At 36.3% G+C, this 21,724-nt stretch overlaps 1 protein-coding gene and 1 long non-coding RNA gene across 2 annotated transcripts; both read left to right on the top strand.

Moving 5' to 3' along the window:
• Window positions 1–5,284: 5,284 nt before the first annotated feature.
• Window positions 5,285–12,783, top strand: LOC106080623 (organic cation transporter protein). The gene is made up of 2 exons (XM_013242037.2): window positions 5,285–5,460; window positions 10,625–12,783. The coding sequence occupies exon 2, from the start codon at window positions 11,155–11,157 to the stop codon at window positions 12,781–12,783; it is 1,629 nt and encodes a 542-aa protein (XP_013097491.2). The 5' UTR covers window positions 5,285–5,460; window positions 10,625–11,154.
• LOC131995062 (uncharacterized) lies at window positions 12,783–15,977 on the top strand. The gene is made up of 2 exons (XR_009397113.1): window positions 12,783–12,955; window positions 13,029–15,977. It is a non-coding gene; the product is annotated as an uncharacterized LOC131995062 (long non-coding RNA).
• Window positions 15,978–21,724: the final 5,747 nt, after the last annotated feature.

Raw genomic sequence — 21,724 nt, 5'->3', positions numbered from 1 at the left:
CTCATCTTTGTGACCATATTTCATTCGTTGTCCTTCGGGCCTGGTCATGAAAACTTAGCTTAGCTTCCAATATTTCTGGAATGTGTAGGGTAGTTCCTAGTCTTTCAAGCTCATCCGCTTTACAATTCCCTGGAATACCTCTGTTGCCCGACACCCAGAACCGGTGAATTTTGAACTGTTCAGCCATCTCGTTAAGAGATCTGCGACAGTCAAGGGCGGTTTTTCCGTTCAGAAATATGTTCTCCAGGGATTTAATGGCTGCCTGGTTGTCTAAGAAAATATTTATGCCAATCATCGTGACGACATCATATCTTAGCCATTCCCACACTCCCGTAATTGCAAAGACCTCCGCTTGATATGACCAGTTCTAGATCTTTAGAGTACACCCCAAAGGGTCTTGGGCCATTTAGTTTGGAACCATCCGTATATGTAACTACTTTTACCAGGGATATCGTGTTATTTGTAATTATTAATATCAAATAAATAAATAAGTTTCCATTTTCTTTTTCAAGTCGAGTTAGGGTGAAGACAAAGAAATTTTCTTGACTATAATAAGACAACTGGCAGGTCATTGGTAAACTATACAGCGCCCGTTTGGTGAGAAGTAAGTTCCACACCAAAGTATTGTTTTGCGACGCGATCCAAGAGAAAATTGATAAATTGCGTAGCATTTTAAAATCTATTTGCTATTATTTATAAGAATCACACTCAACCAAATTTTTTATTCAAAACAGCAAAAATGTTTGCTAAAACAACAGTTTTTGTCTGCTGAAAATGGAAAAGCAGACATTAATACCCTACATCAATACTGTGGTACAGGGTATTATAACTTAAAGAATTTGCTATATGCGTCCGTCTGTCTGTCCATGTTAATTTGTATACAAAGTAAAATTAGCAAATTTTGTTCATGAACATTCCACTAAGGAACAGGGGCAAACTTCTCACATATCAATGTGTGCAGTCCGATTTAAGTTTTAAGCTTAATGACAAGGGGCCTCCTTTTTATGGCCGAGTCCGAACGGCGTGCCGCAGTGCGACATCTCTTTGGAGAGAAGTTTTTACATAGCATAGCACATCGAAATATCCGTTTCCGACCCTATAAAGTATATAGAATCTTAATCAGCTTAAAAATCTAAGACGATCTAGCCATGTCCGTGCGTCTGTCTGTTGAAATCTCGCTACAGTCTTTAAAAATTGAGATATTAAGCTGAATTTTTGCAAAGACTCTTTTTTTGTCCATAAGCAGGGTAAGTTCGAAGATGGGCTACATCGGACTATATCTTGATATAGCCCCCATATAGACCGATCCACCGATTTAGGGTCTTGGGCCCATAAAAGCCACATTTATTATCCGATTGTGTTGAAATTTGGGACAGTGAGTTGCGTAATGCCACTCGACATCCATCTTAAATTTAGCCCCGATCGGTTCAGATTTGGACCGATCTACCGATTTGAGGTCTTGGGCCCATAATAGGCGCATTTATTGTCCGATTTTGCCAAAATTTGGAACAGTGAGTTGTGTTAGGCCCTTCGACATCCTTCTTGTATTTGGCCCAGATTTAGATATAGCTGCCATATAGACCGATTTCTAGATTTAAGTCTTGGCCCCATAAAAGGCGCATTTATGTGCCGATGCCGTCGAAATTTGTGACAGTGACTTAAGTAAGACCCCTCGACATTTTTCTGCAATATGGCACAGATCGGTCTGATTACTCGATTTAAGGTTTTGGCCTCGTAAAAGGCGCATTTATTGTCCGATGTTGTCGAAATTTGGGCCAGTGACTTAAGTTAGGCCCCTCGACATAGGCTTTTCGACATCCGTGTTGTAAAGGGTGATTTTTTTGAGGTTAGGATTTTCATGCATTAGTATTTGACAGATCACGTGGGATTTCAGACATGGTGTCAAAGAGAAAGATGCTCAGTATGCTTTGACATTTCATCATGAATAGACTTACTAACGAGCAACGCTTGCAAATCATTGAATTTTATTACCAAAATCAGTGTTCGGTTCGAAATGTGTTCAAATTTTGACAAATTTTGTTCAGCGATGAGGCTCATTTCTGGTTGAATGGCTACGTAAATAAGCAAAATTGCCGCATTTGGAGTGAAGAGCAACCAGAAGCCGTTCAAGAACTGCCCATGCATCCCGAAAAATGCACTGTTTGGTGTGGTTTGTACGCTGGTGGAATCATTGGACCGTATTTTTTCAAAGATGCTGTTGGACGCAACGTTACGGTGAATGAACACATTTCGAACCGAACACTGATTTTGGTAATAAAATTCAATGATTTGCAAGCGTTGCTCGTTAGTAAGTCTATTCATGATGAAATGTCAAAGCATACTGAGCATCTTTCTCTTTGACACCATGTCTGAAATCCCACGTGATCTGTCAAATACTAATGCATGAAAATCCTAACCTCAAAAAAATCACCCTTTATATGGTTTGATCGGTCTATATTTGGATATGGCTACCAAAAAGACCAATATTTGGTTCTACAAAATTGAACAAGGACTTGTTCTTTTTCACCGGATTCCGACGAAAGGTGCTATATATATAAAGGGTGATTTTTTTGAGGTTAGGATTTTCATGCATTAGTATTTGACAGATCACGTGGGATTTCAGACATGGTGTCAAAGAGAAAGATGCTCAGTATGCTTTGACATTTCATCATGAATAGACTTACTAACGAGCAACGCTTGCAAATCATTGAATTTTATTACCAAAATCAGTGTTCGGTTCGAAATGTGTTCAAATTTTGACAAATTTTGTTCAGCGATGAGGCTCATTTCTGGTTGAATGGCTACGTAAATAAGCAAAATTGCCGCATTTGGAGTGAAGAGCAACCAGAAGCCGTTCAAGAACTACCCATGCATCCCGAAAAATGCACTGTTTGGTGTGGTTTGTACGCTGGTGGAATCATTGGACCGTATTTTTTCAAAGATGCTGTTGGACGCAACGTTACGGTGAATGAACACATTTCGAACCGAACACTGATTTTGGTAATAAAATTCAATGATTTGCAAGCGTTGCTCGTTAGTAAGTCTATTCATGATGAAATGTCAAAGCATACTGAGCATCTTTCTCTTTGACACCATGTCTGAAATCCCACGTGATCTGTCAAATACTAATGCATGAAAATCCTAACCTCAAAAAAATCACCCTTTATATACCCGAAATGGTGATTATATATACCCGAGGTGGTGGGTATCCAAAGTTCGGCCCGGCCTTTTTACTTGTTTTTTAAATGAAGAAGATAAATATTTCAATCACATATTTTATTGAAAAAATGTTCATATTTGATTAAAAAATTATTGACTTTTTAATTGAATTAACTTTTTAATTGAAAATTACAAAATTTTTAATAACGAATGGGATCAAAAAATGTTCAGATTAAAAAAATGATTGATTGTTATGAGCTTAGATAATTGACTGGGTAATTCGTTGAAGAATGCCCCTGAAGAAGGGATGTAAAACCCCATTTACACTGCTCATTAAATCCAAATTTAAGGCTGATTTTATAAAGAGAAAACAGATGATCGAGCCATTAAATCCGGATTTAAAGAGCAGTGTAATCGGGGTTTAGTCACAGAAACTGCAGTCCGGTTGACCTTTTGACCAAAACATTTTTGATTTAAACCCGAATGGGGATTTTATCAATAAATCACCCATGGTTGTCAACTAATAAATAAGTTGGACAACCATTGGTTTGGTAGTTAGCCCTGTGGTAAATGCCGGCCAAAAATAACTGATCTTGAACGTATATACTACAAAAAGAACTATAAGAAAAAACATCAACAAAAGAAACAAAAATTTTATCCGTAAAGGAAACTCTATTTGCGGATTTCCTATATAAAATGCAGTTTTGGCCTAAGATCTCATATAAACCCAAATTAGCCCTTAATTTGCTACGACGATTATTGGATTTTGGTTTTCACTTCACAAAGCAAAAGCTTCTTTTGAATTGTTTACGAAACTTTTGTCCTGTCCTACCGTACAGTTAAGAATGGAGGTATACTAACTTCACAAATATTTCTTATTGTTTTTTTTTTAATTTCTTGAACGAAATTATTTTTTAATTTCTTAATATAAAATTTTAAAATTGTTCATTCCCGTATTCACGCGTAAAATTAAATATTTTCTTTTTCCTAATTCTCGTCTTCAAAAAGCGGGGAATTCCTGGCTTGGGAATTCCCTTTGCAAAACCCTATTCATGATGGAGTTCAAGTGTAATTCTGTGATTGGGTTGTATTTCGCTGGAAAATCCCAGCCGGCTATTGTTGCCGAACTCAAACCCCTCAAATTGAACAAAATGTTTGTGTATCGCACCATAAATTGGTTACGGTTAGGCGAGTGAAGAAATTCAACGAAATTTACGCCGTAGTGGCAATCAAATGGCTAAGAAACTGAAAATATCGCGTGAAAGGATACAACATATATTGAATAACTAACACAAGGTAAAGTCTTAAAAGTGACAAACACTTTCCAATTTTACCCCAAAAGATGAATTTATCTTACGGATTTTTTCACTAGTTTTAGGCGTCCCCGTTGTTCTAATTCAAATTGCTTGAATTTTTCTAAGATAACTCTATTCTTGGGTTAAACAATTCCATTTTCTATACCATGTTAGGACTACAGCAGATTTTTTCCAATACTCCCTAATGTATCTGCATTGAAGATAAGGTACAAATATCTGCCTACATGCACGCGATGTTTGCAGCAAATTATGCTTAAGTTATTAATGCTACTTCTTTGTTATACATATACAAATGTATGTATATTTAGAAAAGTATGTGTGATCTTCTAAATGAAAAAAAAAATTATAATTTAAATATAGATTGGCGTTTCTTAAAAATGTGAATGGATGCATGGATTGTTGATTTACATTGTTTTTGGAAAAAGTGGTTGTTTTCTGACGTACACATTCTGTTTATACTATTGAAGGCCTACAATCATACATACACTCAATCTACAATCATACGTTTTTTTGTTTTTTTTGTTTTTGCAAAGACTCCAATACAAAATGTGAACATTCTCAATTACTCACTTGTTAGCTCGTATGGTTGTGAGTTTTTCTCTATAGTAGAAACTCTATTTCCTCTCTCTCTCTCTCTCTCCCAATTTCTTATTGGTACTCTGTTGTAAACAAAATGAGAGTAAACCTTAGAAAATTTCGTATTGTGAACGAAGGGGGGTAAATCTTTCTTTACCAACAACAACAACTCGATTCGACTACGAAAGTCTATGGCTAGAATGTTTTGTGAGGCATAAAGCAATTCGCTATGCGGTCATAAAAATCAGTCGATCGTAGACTCTCTAAATAAACGGTAGCAAGCCGCGTTCGGCTGAAGGTCCTACGTTGTAGTAAAGTGTAAAATAAAAGAAAACATTACAAAAGTTAATAACAAACAAAAAAATTATAAATACCGGTGTTTTATTCTTTCGGCCATTGACCTACATAGGTAATCTTATTTCTCATTAAAGAAAAAAAAATTTTAGTTATAAAAAAAAACACTCAACATGTGTCGTCGGTTTTAATATTGTAGAATGAATGTTACGTATACATTTCGTAGCATATGTTTCCCACGTTTCATGGTCATTCGATCAAGACAATACAATGTTCTCTTAAATGTTTGGTACTACTTAAATGCGAAAAGATTTACTCAGTAGCCAATAGGCCAATCAAAAGATACCACCTTGTCTTAGTTTTCCGCCGAAACCAAACGTTTGTTACCAACGTGTAAAAACGTCATTGTTTCACGAACAAATAAATACCTGTACATTGGTGGAAGAAATAATAGGGACAACAGTGACTAAGAATATTATTGAACTTAAAGAGGTAGAAAACATGGTTTCTTCTGTTGAACGGTGACTTTAAATATGATATTATATCACATTTAATCAACGGATGCTCATTCTGGTGATTTCTTCCGTGAATTAACTTGGATAAAGTTAAAGAGACATTTCTCTAAACTTTGTAATTACTTATGAATTGTCTTTTATTTGTAACTTAAAATCTAATGAGAGAGAAAAACAAATGGTTGATTGGTTTCATATTATTGTACATTCATATGCTTTATTGGAATATTCGATTCGTGAATTATGGCATTAACACCTTAAAAATGGTTCGCGGAGTTAACACAACTGAAGAAGGGAAACAAGTAAAAGCGTGCAAAGTTCGGCCGGGCCGAATCTTATACCATGCATCAAATTTTTTGAGTTCTTTTCCCGGTATCTCTGTTGTGTTGTTTCAGTCTATAGAACGATTCCGACCATATGTTGAAAGTCACGAGAGAAACCATTTTAGGCAAATCGGATAATAATTGCGACCTCTAGAGGCTTAAGAAGTAAAAAAGGGAGATCGGTTTATATGGGTTGTATCAGGCTATATACGTCATTGGAGGTTATAGGAGAAGCCGTTGTTCAAAATTTCAGCCAAATTGGATAATAATAACGCCTTGTAGAGACTCAAGAAATCAAGATCCCAGATCGGTTTATATGACAACAATATCAGGCTCTAGAAGTCAAGATCCCAAATTTGTTTATATGACAGCTATATTAGATTATGGACCGATTTGAACCATATTTATTACAGTTGTTGGAAGTTATAACAAAACATGTCATGCCAAATCGGATAGGAATTGCGCCATCTAGAGGCTCAAGAAGTAAAATAGGCAGATCAGTTTATATGGGAGTTGTATCAGGCTATAGACCGATTCGGACCGTATTTGACACGTCCGTTGGAGGTTGTGGGAGAAGCCGTTGTTCAAAATTTCAGCCAAATTGGATGGTAATTTCCCCTTCTAGAGGCTCAAGAAGTCAAGATCCCAGATCGGCTTATATGACAGCTATATCAGGTTATGAACCGATTTAAACCATACTTTGCATAGTTGTTGGAAGTCATAAAAAACACGTCATGGTAAATTTCAGCTAAATCGTAATTGTAATTGCGCCCTCTAGAGGCTGAAGAAGTCAAGATTCAAGATCGGTTTATATGGCAGCTATATCAAAACATGGACCGATATGGCCCATTTACAATCCCAACCGACCTACACTGATAAGAAGTATTTGTGCAATATTTCAAACTAGCTAGGCTAGCTTTACTCCTTCGAAAGTTAGCGTGCTTTCGACAGACAGACGGACCCACATGGCTAAATCGATATAAAATGTCATGTCGATCAATAATATATATACTTTATGGAGTCTTAGAGGAATATTTCTAGGAGTTACAAACAGAATGATGAAATTAGTATGGTGGGTGGTGGTGGATGGTATAAAAAATGATTATAAATTAAAAAAAAAAAAGAAAACGTACAAAACATAGGGGAAATGTCAAATCTTTTCTTGACATTTAAGCCCCAGAGGTTTTCAATAATGTTAAGGTCAGATGATTGCGATAACCTTTCCAAACTTGGTACATACAAGTAAATTCACCGAAAAAATAACCATATCGAAGTTCCCTTAATGAAATGTAGTTTAACATCATATTTGAGGTCACCGTTCAAAACTCAACAGATCTACATATGAATAATCAGGTTCAGCATTTAACAGAAGTAATCATGTTTTCTACCTCTCTTAATTCAATATTCTTGTCCCTATTGTTTTTTCCACCACTGTCTATGTACCCTAATCTACTTACCCAATATTGTGTTGTATTAGACAAGTTAAAGCCAAATAAAGTTCAATAATATTTAAAGTATTATATTCGTTGAAAACTATTTTGTAGATAAATGAAAAAACAAAAACCATACCTGTCATTCAAAAGTTTACTTTGGGTTAAATAAACTGCTGATTAGGCATAATACAAATTTGAATGCATTTTAATTGCATATCGTCAGCGAAACCAGACAACGAGTGGAGGCAATTGTGAAAAACTAGCCAAATGGCCACAAGAAATTTTATAATAAAATTAATTTTATCATAATTTTCTATGAAATAAAATGCAAAGAAATCTAAATTTTAAGGAACTTGTTTAAAAGCCAAAATTAAATGTTTGTTCAACTAGAATAAATTTCTTAAGCCAATACCCACTGCTAGTAAATAGTCCAATTGTCGAAGTATAACTTAGGGTTGTGATGCGTGGCACTAAATGTTTTTATAACCTCCACCATAGGGTGGGGGTATACTAATTTCGTCATTCTGTTTGTAACTCCTTGAAATATTCGTCTAAGACCCTATAAAGTATATGTATATATTCTTGATCGACATGACATTTTAAGTCGATCTAGCCATGTCCGTCCGTATGTCTGTCGAAAGCACGCTAACTTTCGAAGGAGTAAAGCTAGCCGCTTGTAATTTTGCACAAATACTTCTTATTAGTATAGGTCGGTTGGGATTGTAAATGGGCTATATCGGTCCATGTTTTAATATAGCTGCCATATAAGCCGATCTTGCATATTGACTTCTTGAGCCACTAGAGAGCACAATTCTTATTCGATATCGCTGACATTTTGCATGAGGTGTTTTATTATGACTTCCAACAACTGTGCTGAGTATGGTTGAAATCGATCCATAACCGGATATAGCTGCCATATAAACCTATCTGGGGTTTAGACTTCTTGAGCGTCTAAAGGTCGCAATTTCAATCCGATTTTGCTGAAATTTTGCACGACATTGTTTTGGTATGACTTCCAAAAACTGTGCAAAGTATGGTCTAAATCGGTCCATAACCTGATATAGCTGTCATATAAACCGGTCTTGAATCATAACATCTTGAGCCACTAGCGGGTGCTTTGTTATGACTTTTAATAATTGTGCCAAATATGGTTCAAATCGACCCGTAACCTGATATAGCTGCCATATAAACCAATCTGGGATCTTGACTTCTTGAGCCTCCAGAGGTCGTGATTATTATCAGATTTGATACAGCTCCCATATAAACCGATCCCTCTATTTTACTTCTTGAGCCCCTTAAGGGCGCAATTCTTACTAAAATTGGCTGAAATTTTACACAATGACTTCTGCGACGATCTCCAATACTCAAATATTGATATAGCTCCAATATCGTTCGCCTAAAAAGAGATATTGGGAAAATAACTCTACAAATGCGATTTATGGTGGAGGGTATATAAGATTCGGCCCGGCCGAACTTAGCACGCTTTTACTCGTTTCATTACAAAGAGTGACAAGTAGACAATAAAACTTACTTCTAACATAGCCACCAAAATCATAACCTGATCGGTTCATAACCTGATTAAACTCCCACATAAACCGATCTCCCGATTATACTTCTTGAAACTCTAGAGGGTGCAATTCTTATCCGTTTTGTCTGAAATTTTGCACAACGGCTTTTCCTATGACAATAAAACTTACTTCTAACATAGCCACCAAAATCATGATAAACCTCCCACATAAATCGATCTCCCAATTATACTTCTTGAGGGTATATAATCTAGAGGGCGCAATTCTTATCGTTATTGTCTGCAATTTTGCAAAAAGACTTTTTCTATGACTTGCCAAATATGGTCTAAATCGGTCCATAACCTGATACAGCTTCCATATAAACCGATACCCTCATGTTACTTCTTGAGCCTCTAGAGGGCGCAATTCTCTAGAACTGTCAAATAAACCTACTCTAAAGCTCCATTAAGTTTTGTGAGTATCGACAAATGCGTTCATTTCTAAATTAAGTTACAGACAGTCGTCCAGAGGGCGAAGAAAGTCCACAAAATTTGATTTATTGACTTAAGCAATATACAATGTTCTAGACATGTTTAGGTGAGGACATAGACATTTTGTCAGGCAGTATGCAGTTTAGAAATAATAATGGCCCAAATAGAAAACTCCATCGAATGTCATCTAACGAATTGGACAGCCACCGTGTGGACGAAATGAAGTGCAGAACATATTTTTTTTAGCCATTTTTTGGCTTACACGTGCTTCATGAAGCTTCCAAAATGTTTTCCCGACAATAAGACGCATTTCCTTTGACGCCAGGACATGATGAAAATGGTTGGAGGGCGGCCATAGTCGATCACAGCTGCCCATTAGAGTGGGTCAATTGGTGTGAACCAAACAAAACCCATCAAGCGGTTTTCAAAATCGCAATTTGCGACGAACTCTAAGAAAATTTGTTAAAGAAGCCCCATATCTAAAATCAGCATCGATCTTACGGTTTTTAGCGACTAAGTCCGTCCATAACCGTTACTGATCTAAAGGCTCGGTTGATAAAGCTCCGATATAAAGATACCACCCGACGGGCGGACTTTGTTGTTAAAACTCGGTTTTGATTGTAGACCCAAGGTTTCTTGGGAAAATTGTCGTAGAATTCATCATAGAATACGATTTTGATAAAAAATTGACCCGCCCATACCATAACTTTCACCACGCTTGTGCAAATGATTTTTTAAAGTCTCATAGGGTGTAGCGCATCCAGCTAATTTTATAGAAAAAATATTAAATAAATAAATAAAAATTATTGAAGAAGTTTTTTTTATGTCCTTCAAAAAGTCAATGCCTACGATACCCACCATAGGACAACAGTATAATCCACCGTGAATATAATAGAACTGTCAAATAAAACTATTTTACGGCTTCATTGTGATTTGTGAATAATGGCGTTAGAATTTTGTTGTTTCTTAAATTTGCAAAATTTTTAAAACTTTTGTTTTTGTCTTTTTTCTGCAGATAAGTGTAACCCGTCAACAAAACCACAGAGGGGAAAACTCAAGTCTGCATACAATACACCACATATAACCACACTCTTAGTACAACCAGTTTGACTGAGTTGTGGAAAATCCATTCAAAAGCAAACTCAATGAAAAGTTTGCGCATGATTTTTTCTTTGGTTTTTATGCACTGGGTCGGTCTCATGACACCCTCTCTGTGTTTGAGCAGCATTGTGTGATTTTGTGTGGCAACAAGTTAAGACCGACCACCACCAACATTCAACAAACCCACTTTCCAACCGGTTGCTTTATCGACGTGGTTACATTGAAGAAAACTTGCAAGGATACAACCAACCCACCATCTGCATCTACTTGGCAACGTATCGCGAGGAAATACAAATGAAGTTTCAAATCTGGGAAGTTCTGTGATTAACCGCAAAAGAAATTCGATTAACCGCAGGAAAAGACTTAAAAGACTGCCATCATTGATTGAGGAAAGTTGAAAGTTTTGTGTGGCGTAAAATAAGTGTCGTCAACGTTGTCATTGCCATGGGTTACGATGATGTCATTACATACTTGGGCGACTTTGGAAGATATCAGAAGCAGATTTACTTTCTCCTGTGTTTGCCCGCCATATCATGTGCCTTTCATAAGCTAGCTGGAGTATTCCTGTTGGCTCGACCAGATTTTCGTTGCGTCCTGCCATTTGAGAATGATACTTCCAACTTTGAGAGTTTCCCCAAATCACAATGGAATTTGTCATATCCCTATGACTCGACCACAGAACAATTTCAAACATGCGAATATTTTGATGTGAACTACAGCGACGACTACCTCAACAATGGACTAGCCCCTTTGCCAGGAGGTGGCCTAAACGAAACAAACACCAGGCACTGTGACCACTATGTCTACGACCAGAGTACGTATAAGAGTAGCGCTGTCACCGAATGGAATATGGTGTGTAGCCGTGCCCTACTGAGTGCCACCAGCGATTCACTTTTCATGGTGGGCGTTTTGTTGGGCAGCATTATTTTTGGCCAATTATCGGATAGGTACGGCCGGAAGCCAATATTTTTTGCCTCGCTGGTAATACAAGAGATCTTCGGTGTTTTGGCTGGAGTGGCTCCGGAATATTTCACCTACACGGTTTCGCGAATGATAGTTGGAGCCACTACTTCGGGTGTTTTTCTGGTGGCATATGTCATTGCCATGGAAATGGTGGGAACTTCATATCGCCTGTTTGCCGGTGTGGCCTGTCAAATGTTTTTCTCTGTGGGCTTCATGCTCACCGCCGGCTTTGCCTATTTCATAAGAGACTGGAGATGGTTGCAAATAGCCCTAACATTGCCTGGCCTACTGTTCATGTGCTATCACTGGATCATTCCCGAATCGGCGAGATGGCTTTTATCTAAGGGCCGCAAAGATGAGGCCATAGTGGTCATCGAAAAAGCAGCCCAAGTGAATAATGTCAAAATCCCCTCCGAGGTGTATGAAAATCTCATTGAAGATTCGACACAAAAGAAAAACGAAGATGAGGCCAATAAGAACTCCAGTGACAAAAACTCGGCCAGTGTCTTCGATTTGCTGCGTTATCCAAATATGAGACGCAAAACGTTGATAATTTTCTTCGATTGGTTTGTCAACAGCGGTGTGTACTATGGCCTGTCGTGGAACACCAATAACTTGGGAGGAAATGTGCTTTTGAATTTTATGATTTCGGGAGCAGTAGAAATTCCCGCCTATAGCTTCTTGTTGCTCACCCTTAACCGTTGGGGAAGACGCACCATTTTATGCGGCTGCATGTTGGCTGCTGGCGTAGCTCTTCTGCTGACCATTATAGTGCCGGGCGAGATGAATTGGTTAGTGATACTGTTTGCTATGATTGGAAAACTGGCCATCACAGCCTCTTATGGTACCATTTACATATTTTCGGCCGAACAATTTCCCACAGTAGTGCGCAATGTTGCCTTGGGCGCCTCCTCAATGGTAGCTCGCATTGGAGGCATTTTGGCTCCCTATCTCAATCTGCTGGGCCAAATCTGGCGTCCCTTGCCCTTGATCATATGCGGAGCTTTGGCATTTTTGGGTGGGCTACTATCACTGTTACTTCCCGAGACCCACAACAAACCAATGCCGGAGACAATGGAAGATGGTGAGAATTTTGGCAAGCACCAGTGATCTCAATGAAACCGGCGAAGAACTCACCTCCATGGTGTCCTCCTCATCTCGTCATCAGAATGGTAAAACCAAGTGATGATAATCTCTGGCGCAGACCAGGCAAAGCCGCACATTGAAATGGTACTTATGAAAATAGCCTCAAATGTGTTTAACCACCACCACACCACCTTGTGTATGTACTAGTATTAATCATAAATTATATTTCATTGTACTAAAAGTTTTTTTTCCCATTTTTTTTATTTTAGAAGATTTTGTTTTAGCAAAATTTTGTCATATTTAGACCTGATAGGGAAATACATATCTAACTAAATATACATATCACTATGATTAAGTCAAAAGTGATGAATAATTGTAACTACAATATGTAAGGGGTAATGCCACCTTGAAATATTTACATATGTAAAATGCAAAAGGACTTAATATTGTTTTTTTTTAATTCTCTAGGAGAATCATAAAACATAAATAACGTAATATTGTGTGTTCTCTTAAAGCTTGTTTGAAGCTTTTTTTTAACGAATTTAAAATATGTGATTTATTAAAAATTATAAAAAATATCAAAAAAAAAATTGGGCCTGTATTCTACTTTGTGTGAAAAATGCTATTTACTTTTTTAAATATTCATTAACGATTGAAATTGTATAGAGAGGTCATATATCACTGCTGAAAGGCCTATACGAATCGCCAGCTAAAATGCAAACAGGCTTAATCAATTTTTTTTTTAATTTTGGAAACTTCTATAACAACAAAAAAATACAGTGATAAGCCTTTATTTGGAATATATCTTTTACTGATGCCAGTAAATCTTAATTTCATAGAAAATTTGACTTCGCAAAATTTCATCCTATTCAGATAGGAAATAACGAATAGATTTCCTTCGGAAGATTGACTTGTATGGGAGCTATGAAACGATTTGGAGCATATATACTTGGCTTCGGTGTTGGAAGTCGTAGCTTAACTTCCAGCCAAATCTGGTAAGAATTAGCAAGAAATCAAATCAGAAGATGGGTTTATATGAAACTAGAATCAGTTTACAAACTGTTTTTGAATAATTTTTAGCTTTATATTTAACTGATTTGAACCATATTTAGTATAACAGAAGTCTGCATAAGAGGACATGTTCATCTCTGCGTTATGGTGCCTCAGCCACTGCCATTTGGTTGGTAACATTACCAAACATAGGAGGCCACCGTAGCGCAGAGGTTAGCATGTCCGAATATGACGCCGAACGCCTGGGTTCGAATCCTGGCAGGAACATCAGAAAATATGTCAGCGGTGGTTATACCCTTCTAATGCTGGCGACATTTGTGCGTTACTTTGCCATGTAAAAACTTCTGTCCAAAGAGGTGTCGCTCTGCGGCACGCCGTTTGGACTCGGCTATAAAATGGACGTCCCTTATCATTGAGCTTAAAATTGAATCGGACAGAACTCATTGATTTGTGAGAAGTTTGCCCCAGTTGCTTAATGAAATGTTCATGGGCAAATTTGGAACATAGACACATAGGGAAGAGGTTTGGACTCGGCTATAAAATGGATGTCCCTTATCATTGAGCTTAAAATTGAATCGGACAGCACTCATTGATTTGTGAGAAGTTTGCCCCAGTTGCTTAATGGAATGTTCATGGGCAAATTTGCAACATAGACACATAGGGAAGAGGTCAATAAAGAACCATCGCACTCTTAATGATCAGTTGTGACGATATTTAGATTGACACTCATGACACTGCCTTGAAGTGGTATCACCTGACCTCTTTCCAATCATGTTCTTGGTTTGCATCTCATAATATACCAGGTTAGGCTCATTGGACTTTTTTGGTTACGGCTTCTCTTTGACTATTAGCTGTGGCGTCTCTCCGGGAACCAATAACTACTCCTTCCTTCATATTGAATTGTAGGCTTATTGCAGGAAATTTTCTTACGGTCACAAGTATCACAATGTTGAAAAATATTTTGAATAAGATTGAGTATGTGGTTTTCTTTGTATTCTTCCTTGATTTGGTGCGGCACCCAAGCTTCAGGGTTATTTCGCAAATCGCATGGATGTCTTTCTTCAAAACTATCCGCGTTTGTAAGGTCTCCTCCAGCTCAAAATATCTCTTTTGTAAACTACAAGACCCATCTTCGAGTGCCAGTGTTGTTCCGAAACACTTCTGTCTGTTTTTGACGACTTTTAAAGGCAAAGGGAAGTTGCTTGAAAATTGTGTTTTGTTCTTTAAAGGGCCTATCTTAAACCCTAAAATAGATGCACATTTAATTGTTTTAACAAATGAAGCCGAAGAGAAGTAAAAGAGCAGTGAATCACTTGTTCAAACTTTCTGCAAATCGTGCCTAAAGTATTTTTAGCTTATAACCATATGAGTCTATTAAATTCCTTTAGAAATTAAAAAAAAACAAATTCTGTTAAAAATTATTTAAGTCCATTTGCTTCTTCTATGAAAATCGTATCGTTAGCAATTATAATATATGTAATTAATTTTACTTTACTCTGAAATGATTAAAGTCCATTTGGATTTTCTATGAAATTAGGTTATCACAATTGAATATAGTTTGTATTACAAAATGACAATCTACGAATTTATTTAAAATTTCTATAAATGAAAATTTTATAATGCATCTGCCGTTGCATTTAGTCTAGCAAAGATTATTGACCATTAGACGATGTCCCAGTATGAGTTTAAAGCAAAACGCATTAAAAGTTTAAACCATAGGTTATCATTTCAATAAATATGTCTGTATGCAAGTGGACATTGTGACAGTAAACATTTTTAAAAAAAATTTATTTTGCCCCAAAAGAAGTTCTGTCTCACAATCATTGTCATGTTCTCTTATTTTTTTTTGCCCCTTAATTGATTGAATTATATTTTTAATCAATACAGAATGACATAGATTGGAATCTGCATGATTGGTACTTATATATGTATGTATGTATTTGTGTACACATCTCGTTCGATGCATTTGACTACACATTTATGTATAAGAGTGTAGTCATATGAAGCACTAAACGTATTTCCAACTGAACTGAAGTTCTTCATTAGAGCTAACTGATAAGGATGACTTGTAATCTTTGCTAGCATAATTATGTAAATTGTAAAAAAAAACAAATATTGATTACATCGTTCTTTGAACAATATTAAAGTATTATGAAGATTAAAAATAAAAATAATTATTTAACAAACAATAAATCGACCATTTATAAAATGTTATGTTTTTGTCCATTGAAACTTATTGGGTTGCCCAAAAAGTAATTGTCGGTAATATAGTCGGCGATGACAAATTTTTTTAACGGCTTGTGACTCTGTAATTGCATTTTTTCTTCTGTCAGTTATCAGCTGTTACTTTTAGCTTGCTTTAGAAAAAAAGTGCGCGAAATTTTGTTTACATTTGTTTGTTTGGCGTCAATTTTAATATGGGTACCACATGTATTGAAAGAAATTCATTTAACAAACCGAATCAACGCTTGTGATATGCACCTTAAACGCAATGAATTCGATCCGTTTTTAAAACGAATCATAACTGGAGATGAAAAATGGATTGTTTACAACAGCGTTAGTCGAAAACGATTAAGGTCCAAGCATGGTGAACCAGCTCAAACCACTTCAAATGCTGATATCCACCAAAAGAAGGTTATGCTGTCTGTTTGGTGGGATTGGAAGGGTGTGGTATATTTTGAGCTGCTTCCAAGGAACCAAACGAATAATTCGGATGTTTACTGTCAACAATTGGACAAATTGAATACAGCCATCAAGGAGAAGTGACCAGAATTGGTCAATCGTAAAGGTGTCATATTCCACCAGGACAATGCTAGACCGCACACATCTTTGGTCACTCGCCAAAAACTGAGTGAGCTTGGCTGGGAACTTTTGATGCATCCACCATATAGCCTTGACCTTGCACCACCAGACTACCATTTATTTTGATCTTTGCAGAACTCCTTAAATGGTAAAACTTTCGGCAATGATGAGGCTAGTTCAGTTTTTTGCAGGCCAGAAGTTCTATGAGCGTGGAATACTAAATTTGCCAGGAAGATGGCAGAAGGTTATCGAACAAAAGGGCAATTATATATTTGATTAAAGTTCATTCTAAGTTTTATTAAAATCGCATTTACTTTCTTTTAAAAAAATCCGCAATTACCTTTTGGGCAACCCAATATGTAAACGACTTTTCGTTAAAATCCGGTGAAAAATTCTTACCTTATGCCTCATAGCAGCTATTTCGAAATATGTCCCGATTTGGACCAAAAACTAATAAGAACAAGTCAATGTTCAATTGTGTATAAAAAAATGTTGACCTTTTTAGTAGATATATCTAACAATAAACCAATCTGAACCATACGCGACACGTATGTCGAAAAGCCTAACATAAGTCACTGTGTCAAATTTCAGTGAAATCAGAATATAAATGCGCCTTTTATGGGGCCAAGACTTTAAATCGAGATATTGGTCTATATGGCAGCTATATCCAAATCCGGACCGATTTGGGCTAAGGTTCAGAAAAAAACACAACTCACTGTCCCAAAATTCGGCAAAATCGTACAATAAATACGCCTTTTATGGCTCAAAACCTTAAATCGAGAGATCGGTCTATATGACAGCTATATCTAAATCTGGACCGATCTGGGTCAAATTGAAGAAGAATGTCGAAGGTCCTAACACAACTCACTGTCCCAAATTCGACGACATCGGACAATAAATGCACCTTTTTTTCAAATCGGATAAGAATTGAGGTCGCAAGAGGCTGAAGAAGTCGGATCGGTTTAAATATGAGGGTATATCTATTTATGGATCTATATCGGTGGGATTTGGTGTGAGTATTGGAGGTCATAATGGACCTTCAAGTACCAAATTTTAGCTAAATTGGATGAAAATTTGGGCCTGCTAGGGGCTCAGGAAATAAAATACATTTTCACTTGGAAGTGGCGATCCTGGTCAAGCTCCTGTAGGTGAGCAAGCTCTTTCCGACCCGAAAGACCGATTGCCGCGGAAATAGAATAGCCATTTGTTATTTAAAGACCCATTAACTCGCCTTGCCATACCCAGCTTCATAGGCACTCAGTATTTGTGCAAGAGCCGGTGCCGCCCGACCTCTCACTGAGACTTTGACTTCCTAGGGGCTCAAGAAATAAAATCCGGTGATCGGTGTTTTCAATTTTTTTTGGTCCAATTCGATTTAAATAAATTTTATCTTAAGCTCTTTAGACCTAGGTTCTGTAAATAAAAATTCTTTTGTATTTCATTTGTCCCAACGTTTCGTCAATTTTTGTTGACATCTTCAGGGGATACGTCTATTTAATTAAAACATTACATTTATTTCAAATCTTCATGAAAAAATAATTAACTTACAATAAATTAGGATATATTGACATGAATTTTTTCGTGAAAGGCACATAAATTAACAACACGACACTAATTACATATATTAAAGACAACTTAAATTTTAATATCACAGATCTTTATATTGCAACAGATAGGACGATGAACTTGTGTCCTATCTATTTTTTGTTGTATTCTTAAGCTTTCTAAAGTGTATCTCTTTCTCTCTTTGTTTTCTTTATCTAATATTTTGAAATTTTCTAAGTCTGCTATATGTCCACATTTCAAACTATGTTGCGCCAAAGCTGGTTTCTGTGTGCCTTTTTCAATGTCAGCTCTGTGTTCTTTCATTCTTGTTTGCAGCGTTCGTTTTGTTGTTACATATACTAAGTCACAGCTTTGTTCGTCAGTTCCCTTACATTCTATTTCATAAACAACATTGCTTTGTTGTTGGTTGTCGATTGGAGTTTTGATGTTGGAGAATACTTTGTTGTTTGTTTGATTCGCTCTGTATGCATATTTTATGTTGTTTGTTTTGTTAATTAAAGCTCTTAAGCTTTTGTTATCTGTTAATCCAGGAATGTATTTGAAGCTACAATATCGTTTGGTTTCTTCATTCGTTGTAGGGTTGCCATAAGTGTTGTTTTATTTCGTCGAAAAGTTTATTAATTAATTTGGGTGGAAAACTTTTGGCTTTTAATATTTTGGTTATTGTTTTGAAATTGTCTTGATGGAATTGTTCGTCACTGATGAAAAAACTTCTAGCGGTGTTGATTATCTGTGATTTTGGTTGTGTGCTGTGGTAATTCATGACCCTACCAGATGCCATAGTCTTCTGGTACCAATCAAATTGTATTGAAGTGTTATTTCTCCATATTTTTATATCCATATATGCTAAATGGTTGTCCTTTTCTATTGCATATGTAAATTTTATTTTCTGGTTGTATTTGTTAAAAATATCATGTATCTTATCTAAGTCATTCTTCTCAATTATCAATAGCGTGTCATCAACATATTTGCATATGAATTTTATTGTGGTGTTGTTGTTATTTGAATCATGTATAGCATTGTCAAGAAGCTCGTCTAAAACTATATCTGCTATTGTAGGGGAAAGAGGGTTCCCATTGGCATTCCAAATATCTGGTGGTATATTTCATTGTCGTAGTTAAAATAATTGTTATCTTTAAGGCAGTAATTGAATATTTGTAAGAATTTTGTTTTGGATATATTTGTGTGTGTTTTGATAATGTCCTATTTATTCATTTGTATTTTGATGGCCAAGTTTACCCGTATATTTGTAAAGAGGGAAATAACATCAAAGGAAACAAGAATTTCATCTTGTTCTATTATTGTGTCCTTGAGTCTTTGTTTCACTACCTCAACAAGAATGAGAAACAATAACAACGAGATGAAATTTCATTTGATAGGAAAGCTCACTCCAATTTGTTGACCCAGTGAGTTATTTTCGGATTGAGGCCCGCCCACATAGTGCCCTTCATTTGTATTAAAGGCGTGCACAGTTACAACCGATTGCACCCTTTTGGTCGCTTTTCAACATTCAGTGAGTACAGTAAAGAGAGTGAGTGAGTAAAGAGAAAAAGTGCGTATCATGTCGGTTTTCTGTAAAGCGAAGAATAACTACTTTGGATTAAGTAAGCAGTTTAGAAACAAGGCCAACTCTCGACAGACAAAGATTACACTATACAAGACACTGATACTACCCGTGTTGTTATATGGTTCTGAGGCATGGGTACTTGTGAAAGTAGATGAGGCAGTGCTTGGATTATTTGAGAGAAAGATTCTTCGTAAAATATATGGACGAGTTTGCGTTAATGGAGTGCTATGAACCACGAGCGACGACGATAGCATAGTTAAACGTATTAAAATACAACGGGTGCGTTGGCTAGATCAAGTTGTCAGAATAGATGAAGAAGCTCCTGCAAAGAAGTCTTTTGAAGGCAAACACGGTGGTACACGCAAACCTGGAAGACCAAAAACCAATGGAAAAATCAAGTGGTGAGAGACACCTCGAAAGTTGGTGTCAGAGATTTTAGAATGAGTGCAGAAAATCGGGGCGATTGGAACGATATTCTACATTCGGCTAGTGGAACAAATGTTATGTCATAGCCAATTAAGGAAAGTGAAGTATGTTCTCAAAACTGATATAAACGGATATTTGTGGTGATACAACAAATATTTGTGGTGAGCTGTCTGAACGAAGTCACACGAAGTTACTTGCTCTGAACGCATTTCCTTTGCCCATGATGCCCATCTACGATGTACAAACAATTTTATTTGTTTCACTAATAGTAATTTCACTTTCAGTTTAAGATCTAAGTTTTTAATCTGTCGGATATCCAAACTGTTTAATTAAGGAAATGCTTAAAAACAATATATATATATTTATATATTTTTTTTTTTTTTTGAAAAAAAAATACTTTGGTGCTTTGCAAACGACTTGTAATAACAAGTTCTTCTGATTTATCATAACGCCAGGAAGTATGCTACAAAACTTTGAACTTCAGCGCTGATCAATCTAAGGGCTATTGTGATTGTTTTCGAAAGATCACAATAGCAAAGCCAACGGCCATCCTATTTGAATGAATTATCAAAAGAGGGTTCGCTTTCGCATATACGAAATTTTACACAAATTTTTATTGAAAGTAGTTTGCTTACTTTTTTATCAGTAGATTGGGATATTATGCTAAGATTACACGGTACATTAAAAATAACACCACTATGTGCACGTGTTGATTGCTGTTTGTTTATAAAAAACCGATTATTTATTGAAAAAGATTACATTTACAATCACATTTTATTTTTACATATTTTTCCGATTCATTTTAAAAATTGATTCGACCAATTAATTTTTGATTCAAAATTGCAAAAAAATTCAATCACGATCAATTGAAAAAAGATTTTATATTATTTAAAAAAATTATTGAATCAATAAATTTTTTTTGAAAATTACATAAAATTTCAATCATGATCACATTTGGCAAAAAGTCAGTAGTCAATTAAAAAATGATTTGTTCATTTATTGTACCCACCACCGAAGGATGGAATTCCGTTTGCAACACATCGAAATATCCATTTCCGCCCCTATAAAGTATATACATTCTTGATCAGCGTAAAAATCTAAGACGATCTAGCCATGTCCGTCCGTCTGTCTGTTGAAATCACGCTACTGTCTTTAAAAATAGAGATATTGAGCTGAAACTTTGCACAGATTCTTTTTTTCTTCATAAGCAGGTTAAGTTCGAAGAGGGGCTATATCGGACTATATCTTCATATAGCCCCCATTTAGACCGATCCGCCGATTTAGGGTCTTAGGCGCATAAAAGCCAAATTTTATTATCCGATTTTGCCGAAATTTAGGACAGTGAGTTGTGTTAGGCCCCTCGACATTCTTGTTCAATTTGGCCTAGATCCGTCCTAATTTGGATATAGCTGCCATATAGACCGATCCGACTATTTAGGGTCTTAGGCCCATAAAATCCACATTTAATATGCGATTTTGCTGAAATTTGGGACAGTGAGTTGTTTAAGGCCCTTCGACATCATTCTTCAATTTGGCCCAGATTGGTCCAGATTTGGATATAGCTGTCATATAGACCGATCCGCCGATTAAGGG

Source organism: Stomoxys calcitrans, chromosome 2 (assembly GCF_963082655.1).
Source record: "Stomoxys calcitrans chromosome 2, idStoCalc2.1, whole genome shotgun sequence".
Taxonomy (NCBI): Eukaryota; Metazoa; Arthropoda; class Insecta; order Diptera; family Muscidae; genus Stomoxys; species Stomoxys calcitrans.
This window is presented reverse-complemented; position numbering and strand designations above follow the sequence as displayed.